General features: G+C 42.3%; 1 protein-coding gene across 2 annotated transcripts in view; it reads right to left on the bottom strand.

The window, feature by feature from the left end:
* Positions 1-577: 577 nt before the first annotated feature.
* fbxl16 (F-box and leucine-rich repeat protein 16) overlaps positions 578-17,476 on the bottom strand; it is a 175,278-nt gene continuing 158,379 nt past the window's right edge. For both annotated transcript variants that reach the window (XM_060840475.1, XM_060840473.1), the window contains exons 4-6: positions 9,860-9,944; positions 6,114-6,177; positions 578-3,638 (exon numbers count right to left, since the gene is read on the bottom strand). In XM_060840475.1, the coding sequence (XP_060696458.1) occupies positions 3,490-3,638; positions 6,114-6,177; positions 9,860-9,944 (298 nt within the window). In that variant the 3' untranslated portion in view covers positions 578-3,489. The remainder of the gene's footprint in view (positions 3,639-6,113; positions 6,178-9,859; positions 9,945-17,476) is intronic.

Genomic DNA, 17,476 nt, shown 5'->3' with positions numbered 1-17,476 from the left:
ACCATCTTTATCTAAGCATTGTACTTCTAAACCATTTTCTTTTCTGTCGCTCCTTTCAATTAAACTGAGAAGCACAAATTGTTTTATCCTGTGCTGGTTTAGGCTGATTGGTTGAATCTTACTATATCTCATTCTTTAGCTCTACTCTGAAATAAGTCAACGTCTTATCTTTTCATGCCCTGCAGAAGGAAGCTCATTTAGGAGTGTCAACATCGAGGAAATCGCAGTAGTTCTTCAAATTGTGTCATGGAATTGTTGATAGCTGCCTGAGAGGACAGACAGAATCTGATAGGTTCCAGTGCCACAATGAAGAGCTAGTCTAGTGAAGTGACTGCACAGAGGCTGGTATCCTGTCACCAAGTCCCCCTTTATTTACTAATGCTCAGTACACTGGCTGTGGCTGTCCAGCCAGCCAGCTCAGAGTCAGACCCCTGAACTGAGGAGATTCTAAATCCCCTGGTTAGATATTTTAAAAGTTTTTTCTCACCCAACCACCTATGGTAGTGCTTATTTTTCCCCCGCATCCATGTTGTGCGTGTGCAGGTGAAGGACACAGTGAAAAACAATGAGTACAGAAATCTTTATTTATATTCCTCCACCACCATGAAGAAAGGAAACACCAGAGTGGCCAATGACCTTGACCCAGCGACACTGAAGGAACAGCAATACATTTCCAGGTCAGGATGGCGAGTGGCTTGATGGGGAATTGGCTGGTGATAGTGACCCCATTTTTAAAATATGGTCATTCCTAGGATCTCAGCATCACTAGCTAGGTTCCGTCTAAGAAGCCTTGATGAATTTCTTGTAAAAGGTACATACAACTGCTACTGACTGTTGGTGGTGGAGGGAGTGGATGTTTGTGGATATAATGTCAGTTTGGCTGACCTGTTTGTCCTGGATGATGTCAAATTTCTTTTGAGTGTTGTTGAAGTTGCATCCATCCAGGCAAGTGGCGAGTATTCCATCACACTCCAGACATGTGCCTTTTGGATGATGGACAGGCTTTTGGAGTCAGGAGATGAGTTATTCACTACAGTATTCCTAGCCTCTGACCTGCTCTTCTGGCCATAGTATTTATATGGCTAGGAGAAAGTGAGGACTGCAGATGCTGGAGACCAGAGTTGAAAAGTGTGGTGCTGAAAAAGCGCAGCAGACCAGGCAGCATCCGAGGAGCAGGAGAATCGATATTTCGGGCATAAGCCCTTCTTCAGGAATGACGCTGGTGTGCCAAGCGGGCTGAGACAAAAGGTAGGCGGGGGGAATTTGGGAGGGGTGCTGGGAATACGATAGGTGGAAGGAGGTGAGGGTGATAGGCCAGAGAGGGGATGGTGGCAGAGAGGTCAGTAAGAAGATTGCAGATCAAGAGGGCGGTGCTGAATCCGGGGGTTGGGACTGAGATAAGGTGGGGGGGGAGGGGAAATGAGGAAGCTATTTATATGGCTAGTCCAATTCAGTTTCTGGTCAATGGTAACCCCCAAAATATTGATTGTGGAGGATTTAGTGATGATAATGTAAATGAATTCTCTCTTATTGGAAATGGTCATTGCTTGGCATTTGTATGGCATAAATGTAACTTACCACTTTTCAGTCTGAACCTGGATGATGTTCACATCTTGCTGTGTTTGGACATGGACTTCTTTTGTATCTGAGGAGTCACTAATAGTGCTGAACATTGTCCAATAACCAGTGAATATCTCCGCTCTGACATTGTGATAGAAGGGAAGGTCATAAATGAAGCACTTGAAGATGGTTGGGCCTAGGACACTTCAGACAGATGACAATCAACATGGGTTCTTCTTGACTGATAGTATTTGCCAAGCTCTTCAAGCAATGAGTAAATTTGAGAAGCCCAACGCTAATGTTGTTATACTTCCATTGTTGTCGGAGTTATAAATTTAATAAAAAGTGCGATGCGACATCTGTAGCTGAACACAGAAATGGGAAATCATTTTCTTAGATATGAAGATTTGTTCATTAAGACAATAGCAACTTTGCAGCCATGAACAACATTAAAATGGCATTGGTTTAGTAAGCATTTGGGTTTTAGCAAACAAGTGTTTGGATTTAAACTGGCAGTGGATGAACAGGCTCATTTAGTGTGGAATGTATTTGTTTGGCAACACTTTCAATAATATTAGCCAGGCCTAGGTGTTTGTTTGGAATATTTATTTTAAGAATATTTGTACTGACAGTGGGCTGACTTTCCGAAAGGATACTGCAGCATGGAAGCATCACACTGTACACAACAAAGGCATCACAATCCAGCGGAAAGCAATGTTAGAAATAATATTCAGCTTTTGCTTTGAATGTTTTTTGTAAAATTTCATTGTTTTGGGGAGGGAAGGAGGGGGAGGGTGGTAGAGGAACTTGGTGCTTTTACAAGTGGCGTATGGAGTGCAGGCCTTCCTTTTCACCTTCGTTGTCTCAATCTCTTCCTGTACCTTTTCGTTTAAAGCGATGCAGTATATAAATCACAGGCGAGCCAGTGGGCAACAGCACAGGAAAACACTTAGCAAATATAAGCTATAACTTTTTTTTTAAAGAGTATCCAAACAGACAGAAAAATATATACAGTAAGAAAGTCCCAGAAGCATCCTGCTCTCGCAGGAGGCACAGAATCAGAGTGGGCTTCTTTTGGTCTCTATGAAAACAAACTCTTGCAGATATCAAAACAGTCCAGATTAGCCCATCTCTGAAGTCTTAAGGAATGAAATGGGCCATCGCTGATGCTGACCTTTTCCCCATTTGTCCTTTGACCTGGATGGAAAAATGGCATCCGATGCACTTGATCGTCTAAATCCCAATCCAGTTCCCCCACTTTCTTCCTCTTACAGATTTCAGCAGTGAACCAGCCAGCCTTAGTAACTGAAAAGGAGAATACCAAGTTAAAAAGAGAATTATCTGCTGATGTGAGGGCTGGCGGTGACAGGATTCCGTTGTTAGTCAGATAGAGTCAAGAGAATGAGTTGGCAAGCACCTCCTGAAGAGATCCATCCCCAGTACAGGGGATGATCATCACAACTCACTTCTAACAAGAGAATTACAGCCTCACATCCGCAGTGGGAAACATTTCAGCAAACGGAACTCTACACAGACGTTAAGACACATTACAGAGATCCAGCACTGAAACAACAAGAGTTACAGCAGTGGCATGTGACAGCAGCTACCCGCAAATGCTGCACATGCTCAGAACAAGCCTGGTCACAACCACTCCACGTTTAGTTAAAAAGAGCAGTGTGATGAGCAGGAATGATTGTGGAATTCACACATCCAGACAGAGAATGGGATGACTCTGGTGCACACCAAAGCAAAAAGAATTTCAGTTTGTTAATATTCACAATTTCTTTCTCATTCCTGACACCATGAAAAACACTTTTCCGATCATTTGAGCCGATGCAGATTCGTCTCCAAGCTTTACTCTGATTAGTCATCAGTGCTGGGTTTGGCTGGAGGTGGTACTTCTGTGAAAACAGCCAATCCCTGATTTAATTACTCAATCACCATACAACGGGGTAGGTGCTGTGAGTAATATTTGAAGAGCTCAGGTGTAGCACCAGGACAGTTGGTGAGTTCCAGCTCCTCCAAGTCTTGCAGTTGAATTAAGCCTGAGAGGCCAGCCGTGGTCAACAGTGGACACCCTAAGAGACAAAATAAAGCACCGTTATAACCCAACTTCGAACAAAGAGCAAACGCATCACTTACATGGGGAATTATTGATAAGATGAGAGCTGGGCATGAAACTGTTAATCCCAAAAATCAGGACAATGTAATCGCACAATCTCTTTCTTGTGAGTTTTGTTGGCCACATTTAAATGACCCCATTAAGTAACCTATTTATAGCCATTAATTATTCCTTTCCTTTATTTTTCTCTTTTTATGGTCACCCTTTCTGAAGCCAATAGAATATAATATTGCAGTTCCTCCGAGATTTCACTTAGTTAGCCATTCTCCATGCTGGAGCCTAGACAACTAGGCCTTGAAGTGGGTTGATGCTGCATATAATAAATCAATAACCTCATCCTCCAATATGGTGGTTACATACAAATGCACATTCTGCACCATAAGTGCATGTGTATAGGTAAACGTTTTTGTGTACCATCCAGAGTCAATACTGTTACAGATGTGAGGCCCTTTGCAGATGCAAATCAGGCATCCATCATCTATTTCTGACTTTCTTTGTAAAGTGCATTAGTTACTGATTTAATGTCGCAGTCAGTATTCTCTGACAAACCCGCATTCATTAAAGACACCACTGGAACTGAAAGATTAGTTTTAATTTTTTATACCATATTTTGAATATAGGAGGTGCAGCCGGTCCCATGTTAACTTTAGACTTGCTCATAGACACCACTCACCTTCTCCCACTGCCATTTCTGGCTTCAACCCTATGCCTCGGCCAAAGCCCATGCCAGCTAGTCTTTGTTATTCAAAGAACCCACTAGTTTGGTTGGTTTATGATGCAGACTGATGCCAACTGTGTGGGTTCAATTCCCACATTGGCTGAGGTTACCCTGAAGGTCATAACCTTCATCTGAGGCATGGTGGTCCTCAGGTTAAACGCATCACCACATCACCAGCCATCTCTCTCTAATGAGAGGGCAGCGCTATGGTCCGCTGGGACTGTATCGACTTTAACTTGAGTTGTCGCTGTGGCCCCAATTTGTGGTCGCTGATGATAAAATGAGGACAAGTTGACTTCCATGTATTCTTGGCACTAGTGTGCTGGCCTGGAGCATGCCACAGCTGTTGCTCCTTATTTGTGCTGTGCAATTCACTAACCTTCTATGTCTGCCTTCCCTCCCTCTCCCCCCCGCCCCAAGTGCCAATCTCAATGCTGGTGCCTTGGAGGTATGTAGTGCATGATGGTGATTCCTCAAGACATGTCTCGAGCTTTGAGCTCTCCACTTTGACAAGTTGCTAATTAGGTTCTTGCTGATGAAAAGAACCTAAAGGAAAATGGTAATGAAAGGCTGAGGAGTCACCAACGCGGGCTCACCTTTTGCAGTTATCTGAAACTATTTGCTTGGGGTTCATGAAAAGGCCGAAATATGAAGCTGTCACTGCCCAGAGGAGTTATCAGCTTTGCCATCTTCAAAACTGCCAGCTCCTGTTGTGCCTCCTGCTCTACCTGGGTGGGATCCACAATAACAGGTGTTCTGCCACTGTGCAGATCTCTTTACCTTCTGTTTTGCACTGTCTGCTACCGTCAAAGAATAAGAACGTCATGAATAAATACCTAAAAGGGAAGGGCACACATGTGAGGTTTATGCATGCAGTGCACGAGCTGGGAGGGAGACTTTTGAGAATGTGAGGAGGTGCCTTGTACTTAGTTTTGAAGGTGGATGTGTAGGTGTGGTCACTACTATAAATGCCAGAGGAGGTTGAGTGTAAGTAGGTGCAAGAGATCACAAAATCACTGGCTGTATGGACCTTAACTCTATTTGTGAGGTCATTAAGTATCTTGCCATATCATTTCTGATTTCCTTTGTGACTTTAAGCCAAATGTGTTGACTCCTTATTCTGACATGGTGAGACTCTTCAGGTCTTCCTCACAAACAATAGCAAATAGAAGAAGGCACTCAGGTCTGATGTGTATTGACCCTCTTCGTCTGTTAGCTGTGTGTTCCAACCAATTTACAATTCCAAGCTGTATGCTCACACACGAGAAAACACACACACACACTATAACAGACCACAACATCCCCAAGTAAACGTGACCAGAATGTCTGATGGCAGACTGCAATCAGCCAACCAATCCATCGAGCATTTTGAAAATCCTAAGAGCCACATGCAGGTATCTGTATTTGTGTTTGCTGTCAGTAGCCTCTCCCTTGTGTATAATGAGGACATTCCTCTCCATTACCATCACACTGATACATTAAGCTGTGCCTTTCTAAGTTATAGTTAGATCACAGAAATCAAGGGATGTAAGATCCACATCAAATGCATTCTATATGGGACAGAGCAGTTGTTTTCTCACATGGTCATTCCTCACATGAGGAATTCAGATATCCATTTATAAAAACAAAATCACCTTAATAAAAATTAGGGAAAAAATTCCTTCCAGTTAATGGATATATATTGGAATATTTAATAAAAACAAAATTAGTCACCTGCTAATGAAAGAAATCGTAAACTCCTCATTCCAAAGAGATGTTGTAAACCAAAATCTTGCACCTGTGGAAAGAAGGATATGAGTCCATTAGTTATCGAGGAATTATTTCACAGCTAGGAACTGCAACGATTGGTATGGGGTAACAATGAGGTAATTTGAGGAAGTTAATATAGAAAGGTCTGCTAAGAGACTTGGGTTGCTTTCGTTGAAGAAACAGACCTGGGGTACTTCCTAGGTTCTGTCTGGTGCTGTGGCATCGTGATTAGTGGCAGCTCTAAGCCACTGCATGCCGCACTCAAAGCATCTGTACGGGGAGGGGGTAGAGACTGTCACACATCTCTTGCAAGAACGTGTGTTTGTAAAGGAGGTCTGGAGAGAGGTGCAGTGGTGTTTGTTGAGGTTCGTCCCAAGCAGCTCCTTGATGCAGGACTCCGTGCTCCATAGTCTGTTCCCTAGGATGGACACAAGACAAACATCGACTGCACATGGAGGAACATCAACTTGGAAAGATGCTCTTTAGTTTTCCAGAAACCTAATGGTCTACTACAGCAAGGAGTTAACCTTGACTGAGTGTTGCAGGCTGGCACATTCCAAGGTTCAGGACTACATGCTGTGGTACGCACTAAAGCTTGGGGCAGCTGATGCCAAGGCGCAGTGGGGAAGGATCACTGTCTGAGGTAAATGGGGGTCCGTTCAGTTATTGGACCCTCCCGGTACCTCAAATATATGCAAATATAATCTTGCATAAGTAAGAAATGTCTTTAGATTGTTCGTTGGATAGAGTCAACTCCAACTCTTGTTTGTTCCTTCATATGTTACTGTATGGAACCAAACTGCTTCAGTGACTAATATATAAAGATGTTTTTATGAATAAAGTATATTTTTGAAATTAAAATACTGAGCATAAAGATTATTTCTAATCCATGTACACTCCTGCAAGCTTGGAGTAAACAGGGCATTTTGAATGGGTGCTTCCATTTTTATCTGAATGTAGATGTTTGGAAACAGTGGTTATTCATCCAATGATAAGTTCCACCTTTTTTTTTCTTGCTATTTCCGAAGCTATACTTACGTTGATTCTATCATTGTGCATTTCATTTATTATTAACTCTATCAACTTGGAGTTTTCTGTATTTATACTTCTTCTGTCAATGTTGTCCCTGTATTAATACTGTTATCTCCCATCCACACTAACACTTATCCTGGGCACTCTGCCAAAATCACTATTATATATTTGTTCAAATCTATTGTTATAAACTCTATGTACTGATCATGTCACAGATAATTAATTCTGACATTTACACTGTTAGAACAGTAGTCAGACTGACTTCACAGATTGTCCACAAAAACAGACCCTGAGCTTCCAGCTGCCTGCCACTTCAACATACCAGGCGAAAGTGAGGACTGCAGATGCTGGAGATTAGAGTCATAAAGTCATAGAGTCATAGAGATGTACAGCATGGAAACAGACCCTTTGGTCCAAACTATCCATGCCGACTAGATATCCCAACCCAATCTAGTCCTACCTGCCAGCACCCGGCCTATATCCCTCCAAACCCTTCCTATTCATATACCCATCCAAATGTTTTTTAAATGTTGCAATTGTACCAGCCTCCACCACATTCTCTGGCAGCTCATTTCATACACGTACCACCCTCTGTGTGAAAAAGTTGCCCCTTAGGTCTCTTTTATATCTTTTCCCTCTCACCGAAAACCTATGCCGTCTAGTTCTGGACTCCCCCACCCCCTCTTTGTCTATTTACCCTATCCATGCCCCTCAAGATTTTGTAAACCTCTATAAGGTCACCCCTCAAACTCCGACACTCAGGGAAAACAGCCCCAGCCTGTTCAGCCTTTCCCTGTAGCATCCAACCCTGGCAACATCCTTGTCAATCTTTTCTGAACCCTTTCAAGTTTCACAACATCTTTCCGATAGGAAGGAGACCAGAATTGCACGCAGTGGCCTAACCAATGTCCTGTACAGCCGCAACATGACCTCCCAACTCCTGTACTCAATGCCGTGAACAATAAAAGAAAGCATACCAAACACCTTCTTCACTATCCTAACTACCTGCGACTCCACTTTCAAAGAGCTATGAAACTGCACGCCAAGGTCTCTTTGTTCAGCAACACTCCCTAGGTCCTTACCATTAAGTGTATAAGTCCTGCTAAGATTTGCTTTCCCAAAATGCAGTACCTCTCATTTATCTGAATTAAGCTCCATCTGCCACTTCTCAGCCCATTGGCCCATCTGGTCAGGATCCTGTTGTAATCAGAGGCAACCTTCTTCGCTGTCCACTACACCTCCAATTTTGGTGTCATCTGCAAACTTACTAACTGTACCTCTTATGCTCGCATCCAAATCATTCACGTAAATGACAAAAAGTAGAAGGCCCAGCACCGATCCTTGTGGCACTCCACTGGTCACAGGCCTCCAGTCTGAAAAACAACCCTCTACCACCACCCTCTGTCTTCTACCTTTGAGCCATTTCTGTATCCAAATGGCTAGTTCTCTCTGTATTCCGTGAGAGCTAACCTTGTTAATCAGTCTCCCATGGGGAACCTTGTTGAATGCCTTACTGAAGGGTTGCTGCAATACTCCAGTGAAGCTCAGCACAAGCTGGAAGAACAGCACCTCATTTTCCACTTGGGGACCCTGCAGCCTTGTGGACTCAATATCGAGCTCAACATCTTTAAGGCTTGAGCTGCTCCCAAGTCCTCACCTCAACCCCACACGCCAGGCTTGTTATCCTATAGCCTGTTATAATGCACAACTTTTTGTTAGCCACGAACAGTCTCCATTAATAGCTATTCACCCTCCCAGACAGATCATTAGCCACTCCTTTGTTTGTCCAACTGTTCTTCTCTCTCTTTGGGTTCTCTTTCCACCTATTGTTTACTCCTTAGCCCCTCTCAGCCCATTCTATATTCTTCATAAAAACCAACATTTTCTCAGCTACTATCACTCAACCTGAAACATTAACTCTGATTTCCCTCTACAAATGCTGCCAGAACTGCTGAACTTTTATAGCAATTCCTGTTTTGTTTCTGATTTCCAGCAACCACAGTTTTCCAGATTTTAGATTGACTTCACTCTTTCTGCAACTTTGTTTTGTAGCTACAGAGGAGCTATAGTTATGCCACTGGACTGGCAACCTAGAATCCTAGGCTAATGTTCTGAGTTCATGAGTTCAAATCCCATCATGGTAGATGGTGAAATTGGGATTCAGTAATTTAACACAAAACTGGGTAAAAACCAAAAAGGTCACCAAGTAGCAAGTACTGCCAATACCAGAACAGGTAGATCTAAAACATCTGTGATCACTGTTAATTGTTGTAAAAACCCATTTAGTTCAGTCATGTTCCCGAGGGAATTACATCTGTTATCCTTACCTGGACTGGTCTACATGTGACTCCAGACCTACAGCAATGTTGAGAGTGTGGTGCTGGAAAAACACAGCAAGGCAGGCAGCATCCGAAGAGCAGGAGAATCAACGTTTTGGGCATAAGTCCTTCATCAGGAAGGGCTTTTCCAGCACCACACTCTCGACTCTGATCTCCACTATCTGCAGACCTCACTTTCTACAGCAATGTAGTTGATTCTTAACTTTTCTCTGGGCAATTAGTAAAGGCTGGCCCAGCCAATGACACCCGCATCCCATGAATGACTTTTTAAAAATATTAACACATAGAAGTGACTTGAATTTTTATTTTACTTGAATATATGCATATTGCAATACGTACCTGACAACACCATCTTAGGTACAGACTGCGCAGGGAAGACATTGTAGAGAGATAGCCAAGTCCAGTGTCAGTAATCCGCACGCATCTACAATGTCAATAATGTGGAACAATTAGAAGGGATGAGGGGAATAAACTTAACAGTAGCATTCAACTAAAATTAACAACCAACTCCATTAAGTGTGACTGACAACTTGTCACTCAACTGAGATCATTACTCAAGTGGACTTACACAGTTTTCAATGTTCAGTACTACCAACACTGTGTACTGTAGAAATCAATCTGGTTCTGCTCAGGAGAAAGCATAAGCCTTTTAAATTAATTAAGTGATCATTAAAACCAATCAGTAAGCCTGTCTAGTGTTTTACTCTGCAATAAAACAACTAAAAGGTGATAAAGATTAAGTGGTTCTTAGATGTTAACATTCGGGACATTATTGAACTGAACTACTCTATGTGACTCCTGCCATTGAGGTTTGCGTGCACGATTTAAGTAAATTCATGTAGTCTCTCATCTAAAATCCAATGCAATATCATTTTGCAGTCTGACAAGGACAGAACACATTTCCTATGATGATCAGCAGGAAGCAGTTACGATAGTCTTGCAATGACCAGTTACCCTAGTTCTTGTACAGGGTCACAATCTTAATTATAAAGGAAAGTGCAGAGAATGCCATTTCACTTTCTGACTTGTGCTTTATACATGTGAACTGACTTTCAGGAGTCAGGAGGTGAGCTACTCTCCATAGAACTCTCAACTTCTAACCTTGTATCTGGGAATTTGATCTACATGGACAGTGATCCAGCCATATGCCAGGGAATGTGTGGTTAGAAAGGATTCGAGAGAAGGGTGAACACCTAGTATCATCGGGCAAAAAGGCAGATTTCACCCCTTCTCAATAATCTGAAGTAGCGTTTAGTCATCGGTAGTAAGTCATTTGTTTAAAACAACATTATTGGTGTAATCCGTGAGATTTACAGGCCTTTCAGTTTCAGCATTTCATCCTTCTTTTTCCTCCTTCGAACAATGAAGATGTTGTTCTTCTGATTTAGTCTGTAAAGTTTCCAATTGTAACCTTGCTAGGGAGAGAACAAGGTCTCACATACAAACACTTTTATGCAAGGAAGAAAAAAGCTGGAGATGTGGGATATAAAAATTGGATAGATGTTGGTGGCAGATTGGGGTGGGGAATCAGAGCAGGAATCTCATTTTCATACAGTAGCATGTCGTGCTCATTCATCATGCCATGCTAAATTGTACCTTTGGATTTAAGTATGCAGCAAATGAAAAACATGCATGAAGATTCACACTGGTTAAAGGTGGTGTGTAGTGCTGTTTTCCAGGTCTTGCTGGTGGATTTGGAATGAAGAGCCGCACCCTCTCCTATATACTGAGCTTTGGTGAAGCGAGAGGAGGAGGCACTGATACACTGAAGTTGGGTGGTGCCTGTGAAAGGTGAACAGGCATGACTGACTGAGGAGGGTGTTAGTGGGTGGCAGTCCTACAAAGGCTCATGGGGGACAGGGAAGGAAGCGGGGTTATCCAAGAGAAGGTCATTGTCAGAAGATGTTAGCTCCAAGCACGACGATAGATATGTCAATGGTGAAGACCAGAGAAATGAAAATAACCGAGGTCAGGTCAAGAAGGATAGATGGAGATTCATGAATGGCAAATGGTAAGTTGAGAGTGGCAGTTGGACAATTCCAGTCTGCCCGAGGACTGACCAATGGTGATGGGAGGGGGAGCTCTGATTAATGGGTGGTCAAGGGTGACTGGGGAGGGGTAATGATAGTTGGGTTGAGAGACACCTAAGGCAGGACAATTGAAAGACAGCCCAGATGGACCTTTGACACTTCCTCACCCAGCCCTCTCATCCAGGTTCCAGCCAAAATGAGGTTCATGCAAGATCTCTACATGTACTCATGAAATGTGCAGAGATGACAAACTCTTCACAAAAAGCTAGACTGAAACTGTCGGATGGCAGGAAGTGAATGCCTACCTGAGTGTCACTCATGATGTGGATAAGTGAATATCAATCATGAAAGAAGGAGTGAATTGTTCGAAATATAGAAAGGAATCGAAATGTCATAGCGCCATTAATGATGCCAGAATGTTCAGAAAAGCCTTGGCCCTGTGAGCGAACAGGGGAGCCAATGGCTCCCAGCTCATTCCCTGCCACACGCTTGGTGGGGATGTCTGATTGAGTGACCACCATGCGATTACATGTGCCCCACCCCCCAGTTTGGGTCTCACCAATGGAACCCTTCAGCATGAGAAGAAGATCCTGCCCAAACTCTGCACTTGGCATTGCCTCATTTGTTATTGCCTCCTGTTGGCCAACTGATAAACTAAAGGCTACAGGATAGCTGTGTGGTGCAGTTGGGGTAAGTCTCAAAATTCTTTGGCAAGGAATTGATTCACAAAGTGCAGCTTTTAATGATTCCCAGGCTGTGTCTCAAGCTGTACAGATAGAAACATCACCACTTCAACAATGTTATTCCCTTTTATACTGCAAAATAACATTTTACTAATTCTGGCATCTGATGTACAATAATATCACTTTTTTTTAAATAAAAAGCCATTAGACATATTGTTTTGTGATCAATAGTTCTGATGCATCTATTTTCTCAGCACAATCATTGCTTTTAACAGTACCCTTACAAAACATAATTTTATTTAAATTTTTCTGAAAAAGCAAGTCCAGTTTCAATGCCAAAAGCAATATTTTCCTCTGTCTCTTTCTTTGAGCCAAATGGGCAGGTGTTTGAAAAGAACAACTACTTTCAGAATTACAGGATAAATCATGCAGGAGTCTGGGCCAGTCAGTCCATTCATCAAGGTTTTGTTTAAGATCAAATGACAGAAGAGACTGCTGCTGAGCGCTCAATTAATCAGAGTAAGAATGGACAAAACGGCTAATTTTCTCAGTTGAAGCGTGTTTGTGGGCTTATTTCAAGGTCAAATACAGATAATTATAGCAGCAGAAACAGCAGCAGCCTGGAAATAAATCTGCTCCAAGCAGAACCGCGGAGAAATTGAACTGGCTAATGTGCCAAAAATGCTGCTTGAATGTTTCCTACAACTTTCCACAGACTCCACTCAGGACAGCTCATTCCAGAAATTCATATTAATTTCAATAATATATATTTCTGCCATTCAATTTCACAAGAGCAGTCAATCCATTTTTAGCAAATATGAAGCTACCATAGCTTCTCAGGTTTCTCAAATTTGCCTTCTGATATAACACACTAACCACATACAGTAATCCTGCTGGACTAGACCCTGAAGAAGGGCTCATGCCCGAAACGTCGATTCTCCTGCTCCTTGGATGCTGCCTGACCTGCTGCATCTATATTATACCAGAACATCTAATATGAAACATAGTGCTACTATAAAACTCACTTATACAACTGACCCTGCCAGGAATTATTACCATTTTGCCATTTTTAAAAAAATCATTATGTTGTTTGTGATGTTTCAGTTAATGTGCTATGGTTTTCTCAAATGGCATAAACTTTAGCTTATATCACTTTAAGTGTTTTCCCTTTGAAAGGTTGAATATACATGGAGAATATCGATAATGAAGGAAGGAGTGAACTCCTTGAATTATAGAAAGACTTGTACAATGATGTCCTGCCATTAATGATACCTATATATTCAAAAACACTTTACAGTCAATGAAAATGTTTGAAGTGTGGTTCCCGTTATAATTTTAGAAAACTCGACAATCTTATTTTAATTCCCTCATGGGAGATGTGCATTGCCATCTGGGTCAGCATTTATTTCCCATTCCCTATATGTCCTTACGGTGTTGGTGGTTAGCTGCCTTCTTGAACTGCTGAAGATCACATGCCGTAGGAAGTCTTTGCAGCTAAGACTTCAGGCAGCAATGAGATAAAAGACCAAATCATCTATTTTTGTAATTTTAGTGGAGGGATAAATATTGGCCAGGACATAAGATAAATTCCCTGTTTTTCTTTAAATAATCCTTGCTTAGCCACTTACCAGTACCCATACTGAGAGCTCCTGAGACCTGGCATTTCTCACTACCATTAGCTTGATGTTTGGGAGATACTGAGGAAGGGATATAAAATATAAATCCTGATCAGAGAGCTGCAAACCATGAAGGGAACTTTCCAAACTATCCAGGTTTCAATACTATTAAGAGTTCATTTCTAGAACATTAAGTTATGTTTACGTACAACACTAGAAACTCTCTTATTCAAGAGAATGAATGCCTAGAATAGGATACATAGCCAATTATTTGGCTACTTTCATCTAGGAAACTGAAGCTCCGGTTTCCTCCCACAGTCCAAAAATGTGCAGATGAGGTGGATTCGCCATGCTAAATTGCCCATAGTGCATATGGATGTGTAGGTTAGATGAATTATCCATGGGAAATGGTTAGAGTGGTGCTGGAAAATCCCAGCACGTAATGAAGCATCCGAGGAGCAGGAAAATTGTTGTTTTGGGCAAAAGCCCTTCATCAGTAATGAGGCCTCATGCCTGATGAAGGGCTTTTGCCCAAAACGTCAATTTTCCTGCTCCTTGGATGCTGCCTGACCTGCTGCACTTTTCCAGCACCACTCTAATCTTGACTCTAATCTCCAGCATCTGCAGAACCCACTTCTGCCTATCCATGGGAAATGTAGAGTTACAGGAATAGGGTAAGGGTGTGAGTCTGAGTGGGATGCTCTTCGAAGAGTTGGTGTGGACTTGTTGGACCAAACAGCCTGTTTCCATATTGTAGGGATTCTATGATCTGTGTCCAGGCATCCACCACACTCTGAGGTAGTGAATTCCACAGATTCACCAACTCTTTCAGAGAAACAATGACCTCTCATTCTAGATTGCTGCACACAAGAAAGTATCCACTCCACATCTACTTTGTCAACCTCCTCTCACATCTTACATACCTCAATTAGATCTTCCTTCCTTCTTCTAAGCTAGACCAAAGGCCTAAACTGCTCAATCTCTCCTTAAGATAAAACTCCTGATTTCTGGAATCAATTTAATGAACTTCACCTGAATTGCCTCCAATGCAATTACATCTCTCCCCAAGTAAGGGGACAAAAGCCATATGCATTATTCCAGATGTGGTCTCATTAATACCTTATACAGTCACTGCAACACTTCATTCCTCTTATACTCTCTTCCTTTACCAATAAATGACAAAATTCCATTTGTCTTACTGATTACGTGCTGTATCTGCATACTAGCTCTGCGATTCGTGCACAAGGACACCTGGATCTCAGAATCTTCTGAATTACTGGGAGAACCACTTGACAAGAATCTGTTTATTCCAAATTGTGCAATGAATATGATGAAAATAATTCAAACTCTCCATTATTGGCAAAGGGATTCATTAAACCTGAATAGATAGTAACTAAGGACTACTGCTCCTCGGATGCTGCCTGAACTGCTGTGCTCTTCCAGCACCACTCATCCAGAATCTGGTTTCCAGCATCTGCAGTCATTGTTTTTACCTATATATCTCTGACCTAGTGTGTACACTATAAAGGGTAGAGCAGAAAATAAAGGCTACAAACAGATGAGTTTTGACCTTATCTAATGACAAAGCAGACTTGAGCTGCTGAACTAATACATTCAACCATATGTATATTTACGCATTTCTTTCAAAAGTACCCCTGATGTACTCACATCTGGTAACAAACCACATCATTATACCACTCTCATAAATGTCACAAGACCAAGTAGATCATCTTGTTCATTGTACTTCACCCATCCAAATGCAGTCTCCAGTCAGCATTGATTTTCTATATTGACCTGTTTCATTCAATGCATTTGTGGCTTTTGCATTCATTAATCTGTATGAACTGCTTCCTCATATCAGTTCTAAAATTAGCTGTTTTAGGAATTTGTCCCTACGTCCTCTTGACCTACTCACAAAGTATAATTGGAAGTCACAGTCCACATATGCCATTTATTATCTAGGATATCTTTAAAAGGACATCACTCACGCTCTTCTTCATCAGCCTTAAAGGTCTGGGTTTTCCCAGCCTTTCCTCACATCATAAGCACTGGACCTCATATCCCAGCCATTGGCTCTTTGCACTGCCTCCAACTGATTTCAAACTCCTTTGTGGAGAAAGTGAGGACTGCACATGCTGGAAATCAGAGTTGAAGAGTGTGGTGCTGGAAAAGCACAGCTGGTCAGGCAGCATCTGAGGAGCAGGAGAATCAACGTTTCAGGCATCAGAATTCCTGATGAAGGGCTTATGCCTGAAACACGATTCTCCTGCTCCTCGGATGCTGCCTGACCGGCTGCACTTTTCCAGCACCACACTCTTCAACTTCAAACTCCTTTGTGCCTTGAAGAACTGGATGTCATTCTGGAGTTGCAATGAGACAAGAACAGTACAATTTGATTATGATTTTCTTGAATATTTGTCAAGCTGCATTGGGTAGATGGTTCCGCCTCTCTTGGATTTGATAATAATCTGTTTTTTGCTGGTTTGAATCATTAATGTTACATCTGGTATGACCTTGATATCTTTCCATTTGATTTTTACATATTTCAACCACTTTTGGTGAGAAATTAATGTTCACTGTGCCATGTTTTAAGAAGATAATAGGAACAATTTCTACTGCTATGTTTCTGAAGGACACCTTCTGAAGGTCACCTCAAATGCAAGTGACCCCAGTGAATCCAGCCTTTTTAAAGCTCTGGCCCAGGCTGCTTGGTGGCTTGGATGAGTGGAATCTTCCCAGTCCCTGAACGATGTGGACTACGGCGGGAAGTTTGGGAAACTCAGGTGAGATGTTGAGACCAAAATGTTGTATTTTCCAACCAAGTTCAAAACATTGATTCAAGATTCTTGTTAGTGAGTGACGAGAGGTCTACTAATGAGATATCACTCTGTATCAACATAATTAATACATGATCTCACCCCATTCATATGATCTCACATTTTCCCACTTGCTGGATACAACCTAGATGCTGTGAATTCCCATGCATGAAAATCTGAGCAGGTACCTGTGACTTCCTTCAGACAGATAAACAAGAGACTGGAAGAACACAGGAAGCCAGGCAGCATCAGGGGGTGGAGAAGTTGACATTTCAGGTGAAAACCTTCTTCAGGACCCTTGCTTCTGTAGACCTCCATCTTGGACATTCGGTATCAATGTCCCAGGGCACAGTCATGGGCACTGACTGTACACTGCCCATGTTCACTGACATTGACATCCAATATGTACCAGCCTGTCCATATGATCATGGAATATCGCAATAGCTGCTCTCTCTCTAGAGTACTGCTGCAAGGACCCTGAGCGTACAGGCACAGACACAGCCTATATCTTCAATGTAGAGCTCACTCACTCTGAGCCTAGCTAGATGCTCACAGCATCCTGTCTCACTATCTCCTACCCTGCCTTATTGTTCTTTGGTTCCTCAGCTGGAGCTTATAGAACATGAAACAGTCCAGCACAGGAATAGGCCCCTCAGGCCACCAAGTCTGTGCCAACCATGATGCAATTAAATGTATGGAATGCTCTGCCCCAGAAGGCAGTGGAGGCAAAGTCTCTGGATACTTTCAAGAAAGAGATGGATAGAGCTCTTAAGGATAGTGGAATCAAGGGTTACGGGGATAAGGCAGGAAC

Source organism: Hemiscyllium ocellatum, chromosome 20, assembly GCF_020745735.1.
Source record: "Hemiscyllium ocellatum isolate sHemOce1 chromosome 20, sHemOce1.pat.X.cur, whole genome shotgun sequence".
NCBI classification, from domain to species: domain Eukaryota; kingdom Metazoa; phylum Chordata; class Chondrichthyes; order Orectolobiformes; family Hemiscylliidae; genus Hemiscyllium; species Hemiscyllium ocellatum.
This window is presented reverse-complemented; position numbering and strand designations above follow the sequence as displayed.